Here is a 21,072-nt window from a genome sequence, read left to right on the forward strand (position 1 = left end):
ACACACACACACACACACACACATACAGATACACACCTACACATGTATCGATCCACGCAGGTCGTTATTAATATTAATGTCCATCCCGCTCGCAGTTTCCTCGATTTTCGTCGACGAGATTTTTCACGAGCAGAGCTCCCCTCCCCCTCCCCCCCCCCGCCCGGGGAAAGAGACGCATCGTCGTCGTCGTCGTCGTCGTCGTCGTCGTCGGCATGAAATCCCCGCGTGCGGTTTGCCGCGATAAAACCGCCCGCGCGCCATTGTAACCGCCGTTCGCGCCAAATTGCCGATCGCGCGCGAAAACCCCGAGCGGCGGCGGGTCCCGCGGCGCGCTTCCCCGTCGCTAGGAAGAAGGGAGGAAAAAAGGGAAAAGGAAGGGAGACGAGGCCGCGCGCGGGACACGGCAGGCACAGCCTCGGCGGCGCGCGGACGAAGGATGATTTTTTTTCGATGCCGCCGCCGCCGCTGCTGCTGCTGCTGCTGCTGCTGCTGCTGCCGAGCGCGCGGGGCGATCTTTTGGCGGGAATTCGTTGACGCGCGCTCGGGGACGGGGGGGTCAGTGGGGGCGAGGGAGAGGCCTTCGGGCCGGCTCGCGAACCGCGGCTCGACGAATCGCGTCGCAGTGTATCGTCGTCGGTCAGTTGCGACTTGGTATTCTCCCGGTAGGTTGCCCCGTCGCGTTTGCGTGTGTGTGTGTGCTCGCTGCATGTGTGTGTGTGTGTGTATGCCTGAAAGCCGTTGCGTCGTCGACGTTTCGACCGACCGTCGTCTCGTTCGGCTGTTTGTTCTGGCGGAGCCGGAGCGTACCGCTGCCAGCCGGCTCGCCGCCGCCGAGGACAACCGCGCGGTATAGAGGTGTGTTGAAGGCAGCGTCGACGGGGCGGTTGCACGCGTACGTACGATCGTGCGTATACGTGTGTGTGTACGTGTACGTGTGTGCGTGGCGGAGCCCGCGCGCGCGTTGTGTTTGCCCGTTCCCGTGTGTAGAGTGCGCGGGCACAGCGGCGCCTGTTAATATACGCGATACGACGGCGAAGCTGGACGAAGAGTCGGGAAGCGTGCCGAGTGCACACACGACGCGCCAAGTGATCGAGCGATCGAGCGAGCGAGCGCGGCGAGTCCGGCGAGAGTATAGTGCGTTTGTAGAGAGGAGCCCCGTCGGCACACGATATATACGGTACGACACAACGCGACGACGCGACGCGACGCGACGCGACGTGACGTGACCGCGCGAGACACCACCGACCACCACCGCCGCTGCCGCAGCCGCCGCCACGCCACGACGCGCGCTGCCAACCGGTAACGGTCAGAGGAGTGCGGTATCACCCTTTGTTCTCCGTGGGTGAGAGAGTGCGTGATCCGAGACGTGTACGCGGATAAAGAGAATTTTGCGTCCGAGCCGAGGTCGCGTGAGGTGAGTGGAGTGAGCTGGTGCGCGCGCTCGCGCCCGCGCGCCAATCGTCGAGAGTGGCCCCGTCGCCGTCGTATTAGATCGTCCGGCCGCCGCGGGGAGCCGGACAATTATTTATTTGGGCGGTAAGCGCGCGCGACCGCGCCGCGAATGTGCGTCGAGGTGTTCGGCAGGCCCGCGGTGGATTTTTCGGCGCGCGCCACGTCCCCGTGGCGCCCTTACTTGCAGAGATTAATCGGGCCGCCGCGGCCCCGGACGCGGCCCATCCGCGCCGGCGGGTAGAGACGCCGCCGCCGCCGCGGAGGCACACACGACCACGGACGCCATGATTCGCGCCTCTCTCCTTCTCTCTTTCTCTCTCTCTCTCTCTCTCTCCTCCGTGGCGTCCCTCGCGGTGGCGGCGGTGGCCATCCGTCCCGGTTATTTTTCCGCGGCCGTCCTCCCCCGCGGGGTGGCTCCATCGCGAAAAATTCGGGGGGAAAATTTTGAGCGGGGGGAACGAGGGGCGACCTCCGGAGTGGTGAGTCGGCGCGTCCCGCCGGGCGACTCCGACGCGACTCCGTTTGCAAATTTTGAAAATGGCGGGCGCGGAACTTTCGGAGCAGAAACACGTCGGGACGCCGTTACTCCGCCGGCGACAACGACGATGACGACGACGTCGTTTTTTCGTCCCCCTCCCCTTCTCTGGGCGGGAGATTTCCCGCCCAAATTGCTTGTCTCGGTGCCGCGAGAAACGTGCTCGATTATTTTCGATCACGCGCCATGTCGCCAACCGAGGAGACATTCTACGACGCAAATTGTACATCGCGCGCCGCGTAATCTCTTCCCGTAAACTTGCAAGGCGCGTAATTGATAGTACCGATTTTCGCGGTGCGATTGCGCACTCCGCCTCTCCATATTTCTCTTCCTCCTTCCCCCCTCCCCCCCTCCCTCTTTCTCTTTCTCACCGCGATCCCCGATGCTCCTTCAAGCGCGCGGGACAACAGGCGAGAGAGGAAAATATCGGAAGATCGATAGTCACGTTTACGTCTTTTATTTTTATCTTTTTTTTCCTCTCTCTCTCTCTCTCTCTCTCTCTCTCTCTCTCTCTCTCCTAAGATTCGAGACAGCCTCATTGTACCCGTCTCCTCAGTTCAACAACAGCGATATGCGTGAGCCGGTTTTATCGGTTCCCGCGCAGGGTTAACGCATTCTCCTCTCCGCGAGGAGATAGGCATTCCATATTCATTTTCTGGGTGTGCGGCCGTGTAACTTTCTCCCCGGGGCGAAAACGTGAAAAAAATGTAAAATTTCTCCGTCAATAGTCAAATTTTTCACCTCGTATTTCCTTTAAAAAAAGGGGGGGCTACATTACTGCTATCCCACACTGTACACAGTACTGAGAGATACAATGTATTTGTTTTCTTTTTTACCACTTTTTTTTTTTCACCGATATACGGCACTGAAAAGATTTGCGAGTTAAGAATATATTCACACAAAAACATCGAAAGACTTGGTGAAAAACATCGAGTGACGTATTTATTTTCACGCTAATATACACGTGTATACACAGAGATGACTCAGAACTCTTCGTATTAACAGGCGTTCTTCGCGGTTCACCTTATCGGGGATGATACAATCTGAAAAGAAACGAGACGATTGCGAGATAAATTCATATTGACCTTACTTTATTACAGTGAAACAGGACAATAAATATGTCAGACGACAATTCGCCTGTGGTGGAGGAGCAAAAAAAGAAGAGGGGCAGGCCGGCCAAGGCGGACAAGAATGCCGTTAAGGAGCCCAAAAAGAGGGGTAGGCCCGCCGCGGAAAAGAATAACGCGGTACGCCCCGCGAAATCTGATAACGAGGATGACGCACCACCTGGACCCGTTAAAAAGGGAAGGGGTAGACCTAAGGGCTCCCACAAGAAGAAGGTATGTACTTAAAAAAAAACTGAGTATCTCTCGCAAGAAAAATCTAAAAGAACTTCGTCAAGCTATAAATTTATATCACTCCACTTGTATGTAACCAATTTTAATATTACAGTTATTAGTAATAATTTTTTTACAAGGATATTTTTGAACTTACAGCAAGGACCACCAAAAGGCACAACTACTTCGCCACGTGGTCGCGGTAGACCGAAAAAGACAGAAGAGAAACCTGAGCTAACCGGTGAGGATGAAGACGAGCAGGAGGAGGAGGAGGAAGAAGAGGAAAATTGAAGCATCCGAAGATGCAATAGGGGAGGACGAAACTAACACAACTGACTTATCCTTCGAAGATCTTTAAATAGAAAATCGAAATGAATTCATTTTAAAGATTTTACTTTTGTTTCATTTTAACTTGATAACTCTCGAGCGAGTGTCAAAGTGGTGGACATTGTCCATACCGATTATTGGAGTTTTCTCTCACGGACTCTAATTCGCGGTGTCACATTGCCACACACGCACTGACAAATTCACAGAAAAAACGTTGGATACAAAAGTTGTGTTACAAATTTATTAAGTTCTTTTTCATATTTACTTGACATCACTACTATTAATGATAAAATGAAAAATCAATACTTTTTAAGTACTACAACTACGTTACGTGTAATCTTTTTTAATAGTAAAAGACTGGATAAAGATGCAGATCTCAAAACACTTTTTAATTTGCCCGAGAGAAGTGAAGTTTGATAAACCTTTTTTTAATTAAAGAAAACTATTTCACGCAGTATAGAGAGTATTGTGTCACATGTTTGCTACCTCCTTTTCTCCCTCATACACGTATTACGCGATTCATTGTTGGCAATGCCAAAAAAAGAACTCCATACCGATCTAATACCTATTGTAAGAGATAGAGAAAGGTAAACGAAAAAAAATACTTGTATGTAACATATGCAGGGAAATATTCTTTTCTAATTAACACTAATAAGTACACTTTCTTAATGAATGTATATTACTGTCGTTTTTGAGGCAAGCATATGTGTGAATGTCAAATTTGTATTAAAGTAAATAAACTCAAAGTACTCTTATTAATTTTGCATCTAATTTTCCCCGACTTTCAAAGCTGTGGCAATAATTTGTGCGAGCAATAGCATACGAACTTGCTTATGCAATGTGAAAATTTTCCAAATTAATTTGGGGGAAAAAATAGTTATTTTGAGCAAGGAAAAAAATGAAGGGAAGAAATGAGAATGATTAAAATTACATAAAAAACAGAATTGTGAAAAAGTTCATATATATATTTTCTAATATGAAGTTATAGTTGCGTAAAAGTCAATATATATACAACATTTTTAATATAAATTTATATATAAGATCACGTATGTACGTATATACACACATGCGCGCGCGTGTATGTATATAACAATTACAATCGAAAAAGGACCAATAATAGTTAGATCTTATAATGGATCTTAGTGCTCAAATAATTTTTTTTTGTGTAATTTTATACACATTTTCTAGTTCTTCGTGAACTGTTTTTAATTTTAAAATACAGGTCTTTAAACGAACTAGAACAATAATATTACGATATTAAATTACCAATTTAATCTAGGAATAAAAGAGGAATCTTATAGATAGAATCTTGTTAACGTCAGTAAATGGATAATTTAATATTGTAATATTATTCTGATTTAGTTTAAAAGCGTTTCAAGACCAAAAATAATGATAGAAAAAAAATTGAAAAATGTGTATAAATTTACACAAAAAATATTATTTGATCATTAAGATCCATTATTAGTCCTTTCTTGATACTATTGGCCAATTTAATTAACCAATATTTTAAAACTTGCACGTATAATTTGATTTTAATAAAACGATTCAAAAAGCAATTTGAATATATAATTTAGATAGAATTAAGCTATAAAACTTTGATCTTCAAAAATTTGTATTAAAAAAAATTTAACTCTCATAGATGAGAATGTCGTAAATTCCCAGTATGCTTAAAAACTTCGTGTGTACAAGAATACAATTAATAAATATTTTTAGCCAATTATGACGATTATAACCTGATGAAAAAATGATATAAATGCCATGCGAAAAAATGTGCTACTAGTGACCACCGAATAGCTCTGCATTTTCCTCAGTATCCATGGACTGATATCCTTGCTGTAAAATCAATTGACTCTTATTTTCAAAGCACTTGCCACAAGTTGCAAGCAAAAACAATCTTACACACTCGTCTTTGATGTGTATTGTAGCACTCGTCCAACAGTTCGGTCTCCCAATCATCCTCTTCCTCTTCCCCAGGATCAAAGTTATACATTGGCATGAGCCTGTGTCTTAAACGCTCCAATTTGCGCTTCCTCGATATAATCAGCACCTTTACAAATAAAATTGGACATTAAATCTTGAGAAATCTTATTTATTCCTAACAAGAAAAGCAGGATGTAAAGTTTTGCTGAAAAAAAAAATTTGCTAAAACTGTACGATCGTATTTCGTATTTATCTGTAATTCTTATAAAACGATAAGATTATATTCCTCATGAATAACCAAACATACATAGAGAATGATACACAAGCTGTGTTTAGCAGAAAAAGCTGTTTTGCAAGGTTCTTTGATACAATTGGTTTATATTTTTAGATTCAGTAGAAATAAAAGGCAAAAAAATTAATTATATTAAAAAGATCCTTCAGTTTTTTCATATAAAAACCAGATAAAATTTTGAAAATAAGTTTATGATTAATATATAAATTTTTATTTGTGTTTTACACATTTTTTATCACATAGTTTCCTTTAAATAACTTTCCAAAATAATGTTAAAAGAGTCTATAATAAAGAATTTTTAGTAATTTAATAGCAAATAAAATAAAAAGAATTTTGAAAAAGTTATATTCATAACAAGAAATGGAGTTTATATATAAAGGAACATTTTAAAATTAAGGAAATAAAGTTTTATCATCACTTTTATGAAAGAGTATGTTGATGAATGATACAATTCTCTTTAAATATAACATTATATTATTAAAAATAGTTGCAAAGTTGCTTTTTCTACAGCCATTACATGATGTGTTAAAAATAAAAATGGAGCAAGGGAGAAAAACGTCACAAGGTAATGACAAAAGTGATATCGCTACCCATACCACAGCTGATAGTATAATAACTGAGACCAGCACACCGAGTGGCACAAAAATATATTCTACTCCTTCAGGTGGGCCGAACTCGTCGAATGACTCGGTTGTCGGCGTATATAACGTAGTGCTCCTCGTCGAAGTGTTGAACGGTATCGCCGTGGGTTCAGACAGTGAAGTTATGGCGGTTTTGGATAAATTCCACAATCGTTGGCTACCACTCTCGCTGTCCTGCGGCAGTTCTACATACGCCGTCGTGGACGTGCTGTCGTTGTAGATTGCACCTGGCATGCTTGCAGAGATTGTCGTAAGATCGTTCACTAGTACGGTGTACAAAATAGACTCGGTGATGTCTGTCGTGTTGTATGACTCTCTTGTGTCATTTGCATCATTATTCTCGTGCATCTTATTATTAAGGAAAGCTCGGTTGTTAATTGTTGTTAAGCCATCAGTTAGTCGCATTAAATTCAAAAAGCTCTTTGCAGGTGTGGCACATATTTACATCTTATATTAATAAAATTAGTAAGTTTTTTTTTAGTAAATAGGCATGCATAAAGCAAGATGCATCTTTCTCCTCCTCTTCCTCTCTTGCTTTCTCCTTACGCTAATACTTCTCAAGCTTGGTGTTGTTATGTACCCTTGAATTGCATTGAATTAGACCCTAGTGGAATGAATTTTTTTATGAGACGTAGATATCACAAGAGTTACGCTACTTCCCTTCAACTTCCTTTTCTTCCTCTCGCCTCTTGCTTCGCGATCTGTCAACAAACACGCGCGTTTCCCGCCGCGCCACGACAGCTACGATATCATGTGCTCATCGTTGAATACCCTGTGTCATCTTTAGATATCGGTTTACGCACGTGTCGACGAGATGTGCGCCGACGTCATCACCATCATCATCACGTCAGGCTTTATCAATTATTCACACCGTTAACAAACAGATAACTCCGGCTTTATCGTTAAACGGTGCTGCTAGATCTCACTATGACATTCCCGCGAATCCTCGGGTACATCAGACAGGCTCCGCATCGCGTCGCATATCTGGCTGGATTCGATGGATGATCCTTACGAGAGGATTGTTAATTCACTACTGCCTCGGTGACCGCTGCTCCATCGCTAACACACCCCGGAGCCCGTCCCTACTGCTGACGTTTCCAATGTCTATCTCTCTCTTTCTCCCACTCCCTCGACGAGATGCGTCTTAACTCGACATGTCGACGGTGTCTCGCACTGGTGATCGCTACGAACGTAGTGTGTAATGGTGTGTAATGAGTGTCCTCGACCAATTTGCGCATGATGCGAAAACAGCAGCAGCGGCAGCAGACGACGTTGTCGACGCAAGCGCGGAAGTTTCTTCGCAGAAGCTCCTTCGGTGTCTCCTGTGGACGCAGATATACTTGTAGCAGAGAGGAACCTGAGAGTGGCCACCGCGGCCTTTTTCGTGCGACCGATATTTGACTAGCATCAGCGCCAAACGTGGATGTAAAGCCCGTTCTACATTAATTGCAGTCGCCAGTTGCAATTTGCAACACCCAATAAATGTCGAGCTTTAACTAGAAACTAAGCGCCTATTGGATGTCGCAAGTCGCAACTAGCTGCTTGCGATTAATGTAAAACAGACTTTACATCCACGTTTGGCGCTGATGCTAGTCAAATATTGGTCGCATGAAAAAAGCCGTGGTGGCCGCTCTCAGGTTTCTCTCTGCTTGTAGCGATTTTTCATGCTCAATTTTCATGCTAAATTTTCATCCAACAATTATTCGATCTCATTGTACAATTATATTGATAATTTGAAATATTGCGTGATAACAATGTAATAATTACAGAAAATTTATAATTCAAGAATTATCTTATAAATTATAATTTACTAAATCTTGTAAATTATTAATGTTAATTTGAATATGTAAAATTCAAATTAATATATAAGAAAGAGTTTCTATATAAAATAATGATCGTCAAATAAAATATATTCAATTTGATGCTCTCTTTTTCTGTGCAGAGGTTAGAAAAGGAAAGACCGCTGGACCAATGAGTGTCTTATTTAAACCAATATGGCGACTTTATGCTGGATGCTCATTGGTTCAGCTCATACTTTTCGATAGTGTCGTATCTATATGATAGTATCACGAACGTTTCTGAACGCGCGTTTGCTATGGGCGATTAACCTCAATCTTCTCGCGAATCATACGAAAGGTTAGGTTTGTTAAGCAGACGACGGGCGTGATGTAATGTCGCGCGCATTTGTGCAACACGTGCACACGTGTTTTTTTCATCGGCTTGCATTATTCGCGCACGTTCACGCACGTCGCTCCGTCATGAACGGTACAGATCTCAGGAAACATCCACGATTCAAATTATTCAGCCTCCAATAATTGCTGCGCTGTTAATAATCGTGCGGATTTTTCACATTTGTATCTTTTTACAAGACCCGGCGCGACGCGGAGCAGGGTTTTAATTAGTAGATCACTTTTCTTCTGTCAGCTGAAACCGATGACGTTTCTCGAAGTCCTCACGTTAATCAGACCCAACGAAGCGGAGCATATTAACACGGCAAGAAGATGCTTCACGAGGAACCTGCAGCGAATCTCTCAACGAGAGATGTCCTACTCGCATCGTTTATCGTAAGTGTCGTTTCGTCTACGATTGCCGGCTAATTACGTTACACTCGCATGCTTTTTTTTAACGATTTAAATTTATTTTTGTATAGCTAAACCCTCCTACAACTATAGATGTTGTATTTCTCTGATCACCGAAATACTACTGATATCTCACTTATGATAATTTCAATAAATGAAATTAATTATTTTAATTACTTAATAAAAATACGTGTGGTCAGAAGATCAAGCCAAGGAATAGAATAATAAACCAATAAATCAATGTTGCTAAGAAAATAAGGGAACAGGGAAAAGTTTTATTGCAAATAAATTGTCAATGTTCAGATCGATCATTGGCGATGGCAACAATAGGTGTATTGTTTAATGTGCTTAACATCTTTTTTCTATCTTTTTTTTAAATTACAATCAACTGTAATAGCTCGCTATTTTTTCCTCATTAGTAATTAATCCAATGCGTCTACCATTACAAATTAATTTACACGAATTGAGACAAATTGCATTTTTATTTATAAATAAATTCTACATTATCAATAGATTACTCATAAGTTGTTGATTTCAATATTGAATTAAATAAGCCTAGGGTGCTACCTAGTATCTTAATATATTTTATATTTTTTATTAAACAAGTATTTAAACATTAGTCTTATAAATATTTATTCTTGAATCTTATTATATTTATATTGAATTTTAATATATTTATATATGTATGTTTTTATATGATTTTTTCCCAGGGAATGCCATGCCGTTAATATTAAAGCCTTGTCAATAAATTATTATATTAATTATAAGAGTATTAAATAATAGTATTAATTATAATAGTATTAATTAATTATAATAGTATTATATATAAAACTTATAATCTTGCAAGTAATATGATTTTATTAGAGAATAATCGCTATTTTATGTCAGTCAGGCGCTCTTGCAGGGATTGTTTGTGACGTGACGCTCTTTCCATTCGACACCCTGAAAACGCGTTTACAAAGCCAACATGGATTTTTCCAATCCGGTGGTTTCAGACACCTGTATAAAGGCTTGGGTCCCGTGGTGCTCGGTTCGGCTCCGTCAGGTACAATTAAACATTAATATAAAATGCAAATTATTCTAAACGAATATTTTGAATATTTATTATTAACGAAATCTTTTGTTATAGCCGCTATATTTTTTATCACTTACGAAGGAATAAAACAGTATTCGCAGCCGTGCATACCAGATCAGTATCACTCCATTATACACATGGTCGCAGCATCGTCTTCAGAAATAGTAAACATTGCTAATCATATTCAAGTTGTTTGTATAATACATTGTCGAGCGAATTTAATATTTAAAATTTTTATCTTGGCATACAAAGTGTTTGGCAACCGATGGAAGAAAATTCAAGAAATAACTCTAAACAAGAAATAACTCTAGACAAATCGCGATTAGAAGACATCGTTTTTTAATTATAATATCCAAATATTCACTAAATATTAATATGCTGTAGGCACTTTTTACATAAATATTTAAACATTTATACTAATTGATTCTTAATTTTAGTCTAAGTCTATCATCTACAATCATTATTTAAATTTTCTCTCGTATCAATTCTTATAACATTCTTATATCAAACATTTTGTATATAGATCATATTTTATAGATTGTGTAATAACGAAAATATAATAAACTATTAAAATTTGCTCGATTTTACGCGTAGACTGCTTGCTCGGTTCGAGTACCAGTCGAGGTAGTTAAACAGAGGAAACAGGCGCTTCTATCCACGCATCGATTGAAATTAAGAACACTATATCGCGGTTATGGAAGCACTGTCCTACGGGATTTGCCATTCGGCGTGATCCAAATGCCGTTATGGGAATATTTCAAGTTTTATTGGACTCGGCAAATACAGCGTGAGTGTACACCCTTCGAAGGTGCCACTTGTGGATCCGCATCGGGTAATTGCTCAAAACTCTCATGTTATTCAATAAAATAGTTTGACTGGAACAAATTCTCTTACTTAAAAAAGTTGAGAGAGAAAGTCATAACTTTTTGGTAGACATACTTAAAGAGAATTGTATAAATTATGAACATTGCAATTAAATCACTTAAAACTCTCCTCATAAGCCTCACACATCACGCACGCGCGCGCGCGCGCGCACACACACGAATTATTTTAAAAAATTATATTTTAAGTTACAGAAAACTACATAGTAAAAAAATTTAAGATTCACAAATATATATTAATTTAGATCTATATATATTAATCATAAACTAATTTCAAAATTTATTTAAATTCTTTTGAAAAGACCAGAAAAAACTCTTTAAGGGAGTTCCGCTGCTAAATCAAAATGAACAGATTATCATTTAACTTTGTAGAGAAATTCAAATTAGTGATATAAATTGACTGTCAAAATTTCAGAAAGCTGAATTAGCTAGTTATTTAGATATTAAATATTTTATTAACATGGTCTCTTATGGAAATCAATGAATTTTCAGGATTTTTCAGTCAGGATTTTTACTGTCATATTAAACGTAGAAGTAATGAACAAATGTTAGTGAAACTTTACAACGATACATCTTAGCTGTCCAGAAAAATACTGTTAAATTTTTGAAACGATGCACTTGCTCATTTGAGTGAAATAATTGATAAGATAAAAAAGTTTACAATAATCGAAGTAACACAGCACGTAAGTGTAGTAAATGTGTACTAGTGATATAACATGAATTTCAAATTATTATATTTAGTTATCTAAGGTTGGTATAATAGTGAAGAATGTTTATTCTCAATTAAAAAAAAAATTATTTTAGTAATGAAAGTAGTACTTTATAGCCGAATTTTTTCTTATGTTCACCATTATTAACTTTAGACCATATACAGCAAAAAAATAAGGCACAAAAAAGAAGGACAAAATGGTTATTTGAATATTTTTCTTTACTTGAATCCCTGTGCCACTTGTGCTGGACCTGAGCAGAGGAACTCCCTTAAAACAATGAAACATTATTTATACAAAATGTTTAATATTCTTGATTTTTCAGTCGCTATATCAGCTGCCATAACAACGCCATTAGACGTCGCAAAAACTAGAATTATGTTGTCCAGTACATCGGCGGAAAAAGAAGAAGTTAGGATATCAACAATGTTAAAAGAGGTTTACAGAGACCATGGCGTTAAAGGGTGAGAATTGTGTAAAATATATATTTTTCAATTTAAAGTCATGTCCAATGTTTCAACAAAATAATATATATTTAGGTTGTTCGCCGGTTTTATCCCGAGAATAACCAGCTTTACTATTGGTGGCTTTATATTTTTCGGTGTTTACGAACAAGCTAGAGAATTCTATATATCCTACTTTTCGTAGTCATCGATAAACGAATAAAGTATAAAAGCTTAAATTATTAATTTTTGAATTAATTATTTATGAATACGTTCTAGTAACTGAGCTTTTGTACTCAGTAATGTCCTCTACTGGGATGAATTCCAAAAGGTATTCATAAGTTAATAAAATTGAAAGAAATAAAAGATTTTTTATTTACTCATTAATACTTTACTGACACAAAATTAAAGTTTACAAAATTACATTTATCCATTTTCAGCATATCAAGAGTTTTAGAAGAAAATAAAACAATTTCTAGTTCCTACATAAGGAATAAGTACAAGTGCTTAAGATTTTCTACGGAAAATTTTGAAAAAAGAAAACCTATATTTCATGTTACACTCAAGAATTGTGATTATATCAGTTCGAATCTTATCGCAATTGTGATTCATAATCATGTATGAATATGATTATGATCAATTAAATATCATTTGCCAATATAAAAAAAATTATCTTCAAGCTGATTTAAGTCATGAGGCACATATTTAAAAATATTTCTTAATTATATATATATATATATTACTTCAATTATAAAAAATACGATATCATATGGACACATTCTATACTTTTTTAAATTTACTATTTGCTGAAAAATCTAATTTTGCTATGCTAACAACATTGCGTGTATAAAATTCTAAATTCTTGCTAATTACTGAGCAAAACAATATCACATTGGTCATTAACAAAACAGCAGAATCTATTTTATTACGAGAATATTATAATATCTGGGACAAATTATCTAGTATTAAAAACATAAAGGAATATAATGAGTATTAATACTGATTCTGTTAGGTTGCGCAACAATACCTTTCTTTAGTCTGTTTGCTCAGGACAATTGCTTCTTCTACTTTTTGTAAATTTTCTGGATTGGACACGAAATCTTGTACGATTTCATCGAACATCTCGGCTGTAAAAAACAGATACAATAAATATACTTTGCAAATAGGTGAAACAATTAATGTTTGCTAAATAAAATGCTTCCTTACCTACGTTCTCTCCCGTTTTACTAGACGTTATAAAAAGCTTGGTCTGCGTACCGCTCGCGTACTTTTCTACCATGTTCTGCATATCTGGATCGTCCGACGCAAAACCTTCATCGCACAAATCCTTCTTGGTGGCACAAAGATACACTTTACAATTCTCCTCAACACTCCTGAGTTCTCTCACCCAATGCTTCGCTCTTTGGAATGTACTCGACTTTGTAATATCATAGCACACTATGGCAGCTTTAGCACCACGATAATATGTTCTAGTCATTGCGTCATATCTAAGTAATTACAAGTAGTTACAGTATTAAACATTTTTTCAGAACAATGAAACTTCGAGATTGTTCTTTTTGTACTGTATTTGAAAAGAAAGCAAAACATTCGACAATTTTTTATTTGATTCAAAAAATTATTTCAATAAGAAATGAGACTTTTTAAATATATTTAAGAAATAATAGCAAAAATTTAATTTTTTTAAATATACTTTAAATTATAATATGTAGAGTGAAAGTATAGATATTAAGATATTTCAATTTGCAATTTGTATAAAATGACATTTTTATATATAATAGTAATGGCGCAAGTTATAAACAACATATAAACTGTTTTTCAGCATTTTATAATTTCAAGATGGAATGTTAATGTCAATAATTATATAGTTACCTTTCACTACCTGCAGTGTCCCATATTCCCATAATAAGTGTCACATCGTTCACTTGCACTCGCTTCGCTGCAAACACAGTGCCTATTGTCTGTGGCAAAGTTTCAACTGCATTAATTGGTATATGAGGGCTCTCCCTTCCATTTAGACGATTCTCAGTGCAAACTTTAACAACGTTACTTTATAATTTTCTTTCCACAATGTTGCGGACTAAGAGAAACAAGATGTACCATTAGTGTTCGTAAATTGACTAAACCCATTCTTTTTAGCTGTGTTTTTTGTAAAATATTTGTTTGCAATTTTCTTCTTGTACCTACTTTATTTTAAATGACTCTATTATAAGCAATGTTGGAAGTATCACTAGAACTGCAATTACTTTCAAAAAGTTAGTCATATAATCTTTTCTCTGAAAGTCTTTTATTTGTGTAAAAATTACACACTGGATAAATATTGTAATTACATGAGTATGATACTTTTCTGATGCATTTTGATAAAACATTGATAAAATCTGAAGATTCTTACAAATGTAATACAATATTTCTCTCCCATTATCACCATTGATGTTATAAATTTATTTAAATACAGGAAATTAAGTCGCGGAGTCAGCTAAAAGGAATGGCCTTAGTATCAGGTGAGGATTTTGAGAATTCTAAGGAAAACTACGATCATTCTCTTTTTTCTTTGTTTCTCAACTTCTCTCCAATTTTTATTGAATCGTCTTTTCCAAATAAGCATATACAAGGAGTATTAATGCTGTCAACTGTGCCATTTACGTGTAATTCTTCGTTTTTTTTGTGTGTGTGTGAATTTAAATAGTCAAACTACTTTATTAAATAAAATAATACTTTTTTTAAGTATGTATTACAAGAAAAGTAGATCACGAGATACAAAGGCGTTGCACAGCATGAACGCGCTCCTCTACATGCGCACATGATCGAGCGAGTACTTACATTCTGGTAGGGTCTACTGCCGTTAAACAAGTCATGTACATATCGTTCCATGAGACTCGTCTTTCCCACCATTGCGTTGCCCAATAACACGACCTTTAAATCTACGCGACTCATGTTTTGAATCGAAAAAGTTCTCCACCTCCTCGCAAAAAGCTTTGTCTCAGAGTATCATGTGTAGGTTAGGCCACACAAAAATGCCTACTTCGCACTGATGTTCAAAACGTTCCGAGTTGACGGAGCAGTGTTGAATAACGAATACTCGCGCAGTGCTCATGCTCAACAGGGCTCAATGAGCAATGTTATGATTGCGAGTATACTAATCTTTACACCAGAGTTTAGAGTTCAGTTCAGACGCGGCCTTTGCTTACCTCTCCCTCCTCTCCCCTGATAAAAATATTTTATTGAAATTTCTTTTAATTGACCCATTTCATTGAAATTCATACTAAAATCTATTACAATTTATTAAAACCGATTTAATTCATTAAAAAATTTATTAAAATTGTGTAAAATTTATTAAATTTATTTTATTTAACAAAAAACTAAATTTTGATTTTAATAAATCTTAAAGAACTTTAATAAATTTTAATTCATTTTAATTAAATTTAACGAATCTTAATTGTAACGTAATTGTAACTCTATATATAACGAATTTTTGTGAAAAAGGGTCAATTCAGAGAAATTTTCAGTAAAATATTTCCATCAGGGTCATTATGTAAAGATAAAAAAACAATAAATTACTTATATTGCCACTAGATTAGGTTTAAAAAAGGTCAATAAACAAATAAAAACAATATAAATACATTTTTAAAATAAAAATGATAAAAATGATCCGGATAAAAATTAGATCTAAAATTAGAAAAATTAATTAATCATAATTTATTATTTTGAAGTCATTTTTTAAAAATAATTTTTTACTCATGATTATTCAACCACTAATACATCGACTCTATATGTATACATTTTAACATACATACTGCATAAATGAACATTAATAAAATGAATATAATATCACGTTTTTACTTACACTTTGATATATACATATAATATATATATTTTTTATTTAACACAAAAGAAATGCTTGTTCAAGCAAGAGAGTATATTTTTCTTGAGTTACATTCTCTACCATGGTAACGAAACTAAAGGTTCATAAATAAATTTTAAATAGATAACTGATTTGCGTTCAGATCGACGCATTTGACGATTTTTTATTTTTATTTTTTTTTTATTTGGCTTTTCCTTGTGCCGCAACCGCGGCCATCGCTGCCTTAACGGTCTCTTCATCACCCAAGAACTTCATAGAAACAACAGGTTTGAAGTTCTCATCCAATTCGTACACAAATGGGATACCAGTTGGCAAGTTCAGCCCCATGATTTGGTCATTGCTCATTTCTGTAAATAAAAAATTATATTGCAGATTGTTACAATTATAATCCTGGAGTGCTACATAGTTTTCTTATGTTAATACTATTCTTGTTGAAAATTCATCCTCAAAATTAAGAATTTTGTACACTTTATTTTACAGGTGTTAGAATAAATACTATTTTAACAAAATCTTATTAGATAATATTAATAAAAATATCATTAATTAAGCTATCAAAATTTTAATAAAATCAAATTTGAATTAGCTTGAATAACACTCCAGGATTAACAATAGAAATTGTGGATTGAATGAACAAAACATCGTACGATCCAAGTGCTTCACTATTCCACGTAAACTGTTTCCATGGGCAGCTATAATGATCCTCTTGCCCTCTTTCAATTGTGGAATAATCGTCTCATTCCAGTAGGGTAACGTTCTCTCGATGGTCAACTTGAGGGACTCGAATTTAGGGAATTCCTCTGGCTTTGGCCCATCAGCGTAACGTGAATCCTTCACTATTGTGTCGTAGTATTTGTGATCGGGCTCCATCGGTGGCGGCGGCACGTCGAACGATCTCCGCCAGATCTGTACCTGCTCCTCGCCATACTTGGCAGCTGTTTCTGCCTTGTTCATGCCGGTAAGGCCACCGTAGTGCCGTTCATTCAAACGCCATGTTTTATGAACTGGTAGATTCTCTTGATCAATCTCTTTCAGGATTGCCTTGAGTGTTTCTTGAGCTCTTGTGAGCACCGACGTGTGAGCCACATCGAATGTATAGCCAGCATCCTTAAGGGCCTTCCCTGCTGACAGTGCCTCGCTTTTGCCTGCAAGATTTCCAATATATGAACAATCTTTGATTTAACTTTTAATCCTTAGCAACAGCTTATATCAATATAATCAGCAAACTGCATTCTTGTGACCTTTACGTATTTATCCAATTAATAAAAATTCTTATACTCATATCAGATACACTGACTAAATGAAAATAACTTATTTGCAAGAAACAATTTGAATTAAAGAATAATTTTTTATCCAACATTAATTCTTTACAGACACCATTAAGATTTGAAGATTGAAGACCTAGTAGATTTTAGAAAGAATTAGCTTTTTTCCCTAAAAAAAAATTGTTGTCAGTGAAAACTTATTAGCCAAAGGATGTCGAGTTTCGATTGTGTTTTATGACAATGTCAAGCAAAAATTAAGTTTTTAAATTTCTATAGTATCTGGAAAAATTAACATTCAAGATATCAAATATTAAACTTTTAAAATCTAACAATGTTTAGTTTTTATTAATATGCATATAATCTTATCAAAATCCAAATATCTGTGATGAATGAATGATTTTTATCATACGTATTGTATCAGTTGCACTTTTTACACGATTTAAGATGTGTGATTGCAGTATGCGAACGTCATTGCAAAGAAGGATATATTTCGAAAAACTCGCATGCGATTAAATGACCTTTCGCCCTTGAAAAATGACCGATTCGACGGATGTAGCCGGGCGACGTTTACGCACCCTTGTCAGACAGATTGGCATCGTACCATCCACAGAAAAGATTCAGTTTATTCCACTCGCTCTCGCCGTGGCGAACCATAACAATCCTGTATTTCGACATTTTCCGCAAGATCGCAAAGCTGAATTGTCTCTCGTAAATACGCACAGCCGCACACTCGATATCCTCGATATGATCCGCTCAGCTGTTCGAGGCAGTTCGAGGTTCGAGTTTCCTTCCCCCTTCCATTCACCTACAGTCCGGTCTACAATGGGTGTAGTAAACCTTAAGTCATAAAAATTTAACCAATTACAATGAAATATGATAAAAAAAATTGTGTCGATTAATTTCTTATTGCTTAAAACTTATTACATATATTGTAAATATTAAAGATGAAAATTCGACCGATAATTTTAATTTTAATTTTTTCGTTTTTGTTCTGATTGGTTGAATTTTAATTCTTAATCTTCAATATGTACGAGCTTAAGGTCAATTTGCACTCTCCTCTATGCAATATTATTTATTTTCTAATTTTTTTAGAGAACTAAAAAATGGAAAACAAATTAAATTGAAACTAACGTTAATTTGTATTACGAACTTTATTTTCTGATCATCTCCACACCTCCAATCGCACATTTAATAAAGGTTGGGAGACTCTAACCTATCCTCTTTGACGTTTGTAACGCAGAGAGCAACAGAGAGCTCGGAGTAAAAGGATTAAATGGCAAGTAAAAGAGCATATTTAAAACCTAATTAAGAGAGAAAAATGAAGAAAGTTAGAATTTTATTCAACTTTGTTAAGAAGACGGAAATAATTGAAAAGGAGAAACAAGAATAATTCTTTGGACACTGCATAACCTCCAAAGCAGGTCAAAAACGCTGTTAATCCACCACCGGTGGATTAATTCCTCTAAAAAGCAATTTGTGTTGAGCATTTTGTTAAAAAAAGGGAGCTCGAAAGTTTCAAACTGCCGACGACGCAGCATACAGTGCCGTCAATTTCTACTCAAGTGCAATCAATATAATAATTTATTCAGAGAAATAGAGCGCATCTTTATTCGTGACTGTGAGCGAATAAGGAACGTGTCTGGCGCGATGCGACAGTAAAGACCGTATGAGAATGCGGATAATCGCAAACAGGAGGCTGCAAAGTGTAGTCTCGTCATACGTCTCGTTCATAAAAAGGTGACCGTTGATTGTACTCGTCTGCTCTGTTTGACGTGTATTAACGCCATGGAGGTAGTGAATGCTAAAGACATCGGTGAGTCGCAAACTTCACTCTCTGTGAAATGCCAGGACAATCTGTCAATCTCATGCAATTGGCAGATTAGCAATAATAAGCAATTAATTGATGCCATTACTACTGAATCAATACAGTACGCATCTGCAAGGTAAATTAATTGAAACAATCTTGAAGTCAACTTGATTCATTATTTATAATTTTGGTGATGGTACTGTGCCAAACACTCCTCTGTTAAGATATATATGAACTAAAGAGTCTATTCTATAATTCTTAATAACAGCAACAGTTACATTATCATTGCAACTTTTTTAATATATTGAAACGATGTCAAATAATATCAATACTATCATCAAGAGTTACAGAATAGACCTCTAGAAATTATGTGGCTTCTTTTCTCATTTTTTTAAGATAACAAAATGATATTGAAATAATATAAACATTTACAAATAGGATAAACTGTGAAGATGTAGCTTCTGCAGACACCTGTATTGCTCTACAACCAGTGGATTCTAACATGGAACCATGTATGCTGAATATTGAAGTATCAAATTGTCAGAGGATATCACGTATCGCCGTTGTTTCTGAAAGTAATGTCCTAGAGATCTTCAAACAGCTTGGAGAATATGAAACAACGATACTCGCAGAATTTATAGACGAGTATGAGGGAAATATAGTTTTCCTCGGCGAGACGACGATACAACCTCCTACTACAGAAGTTAGTATTAAGGTAAGATGGCTGTTTATATTGCCACTTTACTTTTATATTTGATGTCTTTTTTTTGTTTTAGTTCATTAGAACAAAAAATAAAGGCCCTCTTATGTGGGTATATGGTATAAGACTGTTTTTGACCGACTCTATAAAAGAGGCAAAACCTAGTGCCTTCAATTATGATGTTATTCAGACTTATCTCAGTAACATTAGCAATGGCAAAATGAATTGGAAGTCTGAAATGGCCAAGAAAGTATTTGGACTTGATGATAAACAGGAAATTATGAGGAATTATAAAGAGAAACTTTCGGAAACAGTCTCAAGATATGATAAGCATATAAATGAAATAAGGAGTAATAATGAAAAAGATTCTCCAAACTGTGGAGATGATTATGAACAAGCAAATGCTACTGAGTGTAATAATGAAGTCGTAAGAAAAAACAGTAAAACAGAGTATTCAAACTGTGGAGAGAATTGTAAAAGATCAGATGTAGATAAAACCCGTTTTGATAACAAGACGAAGTCTATAAGAGAGACAAAATTTGATAGCTTTAATTATAAAGATTTTATCCAGACATTTCTCAATAATGGAAAAATGAGTCAAGCACCTGACATGGCAAGAATGTTTGAACTTTATGATAAATTCGGCGATAATGAAATTATAAATAACGAGCAGTTTTATCAAGAACTGTTGGGGACTCTTACTTCGGACTCGGATTATTTAAAAAATAAAATTACAACAAAAGATAATGAAAAAGAACACCAAAGTTGCGAAGTTAGTCATGAAAAATCGAATTCTTTTGAATATAAAAATAGAAATATAAGAAGGAACAGTGACGAAGACTGTACAAATCGTGAAGATAATAGAAAATCCGATATAAATATTAAAATCTATATCGACAATAAATTTCATGATCTGGAAAAGAGATTGATGGAAAGGATAAACGAGATGGAAGCTAATACCAATCAGAAACTAAATGCCATTTTGGAAAGACTCGAATCACGGCTGAATTTACAATAAATGTATATTTCTTAATTTTTTTTGTATTTAATAAACAATAGAAGATTTAAGTTATATTAACGAAATTAAAAAAATGTAAATAATGAATTACTTTGGCAAATGTAAATATATCTTTTTGCTTTTAGTATTAGTTAAATAAAAGATTCGAGATTTATTGTAACAAGATATAAAGTTCCTTCTTTTATTATTTTTATGTAATCTCTTTTATTATATTAGAATAAATTTATATTTCTATAT

The 21,072-nt window shown here is 36.5% G+C and overlaps 6 protein-coding genes across 15 annotated transcripts; 3 read left to right on the top strand and 3 right to left on the bottom strand.

The window, feature by feature from the left end:
* Positions 1-1,042: 1,042 nt before the first annotated feature.
* Positions 1,043-4,407, top strand: LOC105828387 (high mobility group protein HMGI-C). Of its 2 annotated transcripts, none has more exons than XM_028191986.2 (3): positions 1,043-1,177; positions 3,088-3,327; positions 3,484-4,407. In XM_028191986.2, exons 2-3 carry the CDS (start codon positions 3,106-3,108, stop codon positions 3,613-3,615), a joined length of 354 nt encoding a protein of 117 aa, XP_028047787.1. In that variant the 5' UTR covers positions 1,043-1,177; positions 3,088-3,105; the 3' UTR covers positions 3,616-4,407. The 2 variants fall into 2 exon arrangements, with proteins under 2 accessions (XP_028047787.1, XP_012522148.1); XM_012666694.3 differs by lacking the exon at positions 1,043-1,177 and adding an exon at positions 1,259-1,414 and having other exon boundaries at positions 3,484-4,406.
* On the bottom strand, positions 2,901-7,829 carry LOC105828385 (uncharacterized protein C3orf18). 6 transcript variants are annotated; one of them, XM_012666688.3, is made up of 3 exons: positions 6,460-7,829; positions 5,551-5,698; positions 2,901-3,030 (listed from the first exon to the last, which is right to left on the bottom strand). In XM_012666688.3, the coding sequence occupies exons 1-3, from the start codon at positions 6,907-6,909 to the stop codon at positions 2,936-2,938; spliced, it is 693 nt and encodes a 230-aa protein (XP_012522142.1). In that variant the 5' UTR covers positions 6,910-7,829; the 3' UTR covers positions 2,901-2,935. The 6 variants fall into 6 exon arrangements, with proteins under 6 accessions (XP_012522142.1, XP_012522140.1, XP_012522146.1 ...); XM_012666686.3 differs by having other exon boundaries at positions 6,454-7,828; XM_012666692.3 differs by having other exon boundaries at positions 5,555-5,698; positions 6,454-7,817.
* A 688-nt stretch (positions 7,830-8,517) lies between these two features.
* On the top strand, positions 8,518-13,341 carry LOC105828384 (S-adenosylmethionine mitochondrial carrier protein). 4 transcript variants are annotated; one of them, XR_001138409.3, is made up of 7 exons: positions 8,518-9,068; positions 9,972-10,128; positions 10,213-10,322; positions 10,753-10,990; positions 12,072-12,210; positions 12,286-12,520; positions 12,630-12,727. XR_001138409.3 is itself a non-coding variant. In XM_028191984.2 (7 exons), exons 2-7 carry the CDS (start codon positions 9,006-9,008, stop codon positions 12,811-12,813), a joined length of 891 nt encoding a protein of 296 aa, XP_028047785.1. In that variant the 5' UTR covers positions 8,520-8,769; positions 8,929-9,005; the 3' UTR covers positions 12,814-13,341. The 4 variants fall into 4 exon arrangements, 3 of the variants coding, with proteins under 3 accessions (XP_028047786.1, XP_028047785.1, XP_036142209.1); XM_028191984.2 differs by lacking the exon at positions 12,286-12,520 and having other exon boundaries at positions 8,520-8,769; positions 8,929-9,068; positions 12,630-13,341; XM_028191985.2 differs by lacking the exon at positions 12,630-12,727 and having other exon boundaries at positions 12,286-12,568.
* Positions 12,565-15,409, bottom strand: LOC105828386 (ras-related protein Rab-24-like). The gene is made up of 4 exons (XM_012666693.3): positions 15,007-15,409; positions 14,059-14,147; positions 13,396-13,676; positions 12,565-13,316 (listed from the first exon to the last, which is right to left on the bottom strand). Exons 1-4 carry the CDS (start codon positions 15,118-15,120, stop codon positions 13,198-13,200), a joined length of 603 nt encoding a protein of 200 aa, XP_012522147.1. The 5' UTR covers positions 15,121-15,409; the 3' UTR covers positions 12,565-13,197.
* Positions 15,410-15,867: 458 nt separating this feature from the next.
* LOC105828389 (phosphoglycerate mutase 1) lies at positions 15,868-18,135 on the bottom strand. The gene is made up of 3 exons (XM_012666697.3): positions 17,886-18,135; positions 16,693-17,190; positions 15,868-16,395 (listed from the first exon to the last, which is right to left on the bottom strand). Exons 1-3 carry the CDS (start codon positions 17,983-17,985, stop codon positions 16,229-16,231), a joined length of 765 nt encoding a protein of 254 aa, XP_012522151.1. The 5' UTR covers positions 17,986-18,135; the 3' UTR covers positions 15,868-16,228.
* Positions 18,136-18,235: 100 nt separating this feature from the next.
* Positions 18,236-21,000, top strand: LOC105828388. Its single transcript, XM_012666695.3, has 3 exons — positions 18,236-19,253; positions 19,556-19,832; positions 19,894-21,000. Exons 1-3 carry the CDS (start codon positions 19,096-19,098, stop codon positions 20,833-20,835), a joined length of 1,377 nt encoding a protein of 458 aa, XP_012522149.1. The 5' UTR covers positions 18,236-19,095; the 3' UTR covers positions 20,836-21,000.
* Positions 21,001-21,072: the final 72 nt, after the last annotated feature.

The sequence above is a fragment of the Monomorium pharaonis genome, chromosome 1, assembly GCF_013373865.1.
Source record: "Monomorium pharaonis isolate MP-MQ-018 chromosome 1, ASM1337386v2, whole genome shotgun sequence".
Classification (NCBI taxonomy): domain Eukaryota; kingdom Metazoa; phylum Arthropoda; class Insecta; order Hymenoptera; family Formicidae; genus Monomorium; species Monomorium pharaonis.

Bases quoted from the DNA above. Each gene is read 5' to 3' on its own strand.
- LOC105828387 (XM_028191986.2), top strand. From the start codon at position 3,106: ATGTCAGACGACAATTCGCCTGTGGTGGAGGAGCAAAAAAAGAAGAGG. The intron at 3,328-3,483 runs GTATGTACTTAA...TTGAACTTACAG, and splicing joins AGGGCTCCCACAAGAAGAAG to CAAGGACCACCAAAAGGCAC.
- LOC105828385 (XM_012666686.3), bottom strand. From the start codon at position 6,909: ATGCGACTAACTGATGGCTTAACAACAATTAACAACCGAGCTTTCCTT. The intron at 5,699-6,453 runs GTAGCGATATCA...TTATTTGTAAAG, and splicing joins TACTATCAGCTGTGGTATGG to GTGCTGATTATATCGAGGAA. The intron at 3,031-5,550 runs GTAAGATTGTTT...GTTTCTTTTCAG, and splicing joins TACACATCAAAGACGAGTGT to ATTGTATCATCCCCGATAAG.
- LOC105828384 (XM_028191984.2), top strand. From the start codon at position 9,006: ATGCTTCACGAGGAACCTGCAGCGAATCTCTCAACGAGAGATGTCCTA. The intron at 10,129-10,212 runs GTACAATTAAAC...CTTTTGTTATAG, and splicing joins GCTCGGTTCGGCTCCGTCAG to CCGCTATATTTTTTATCACT. The intron at 12,211-12,629 runs GTGAGAATTGTG...ATCCATTTTCAG, and splicing joins AGAGACCATGGCGTTAAAGG to CATATCAAGAGTTTTAGAAG.
- LOC105828386 (XM_012666693.3), bottom strand. From the start codon at position 15,120: ATGAGTCGCGTAGATTTAAAGGTCGTGTTATTGGGCAACGCAATGGTG. The intron at 14,148-15,006 runs GTAAGTACTCGC...ACTTTGCCACAG, and splicing joins GCAGTAGACCCTACCAGAAT to ACAATAGGCACTGTGTTTGC. The intron at 13,677-14,058 runs GTAACTATATAA...GTAATTACTTAG, and splicing joins GACACTGCAGGTAGTGAAAG to ATATGACGCAATGACTAGAA.
- LOC105828389 (XM_012666697.3), bottom strand. From the start codon at position 17,985: ATGTCGAAATACAGGATTGTTATGGTTCGCCACGGCGAGAGCGAGTGG. The intron at 17,191-17,885 runs GTGCGTAAACGT...GAAATCTTGCAG, and splicing joins TGCCAATCTGTCTGACAAGG to GCAAAAGCGAGGCACTGTCA. The intron at 16,396-16,692 runs GTACGATGTTTT...TTTTATTTACAG, and splicing joins AATAGTGAAGCACTTGGATC to AAATGAGCAATGACCAAATC.
- LOC105828388 (XM_012666695.3), top strand. From the start codon at position 19,096: ATGGAGGTAGTGAATGCTAAAGACATCGGTGAGTCGCAAACTTCACTC. The intron at 19,254-19,555 runs GTAAATTAATTG...ATTTACAAATAG, and splicing joins ATACAGTACGCATCTGCAAG to GATAAACTGTGAAGATGTAG. The intron at 19,833-19,893 runs GTAAGATGGCTG...TTTTTGTTTTAG, and splicing joins CTACAGAAGTTAGTATTAAG to TTCATTAGAACAAAAAATAA.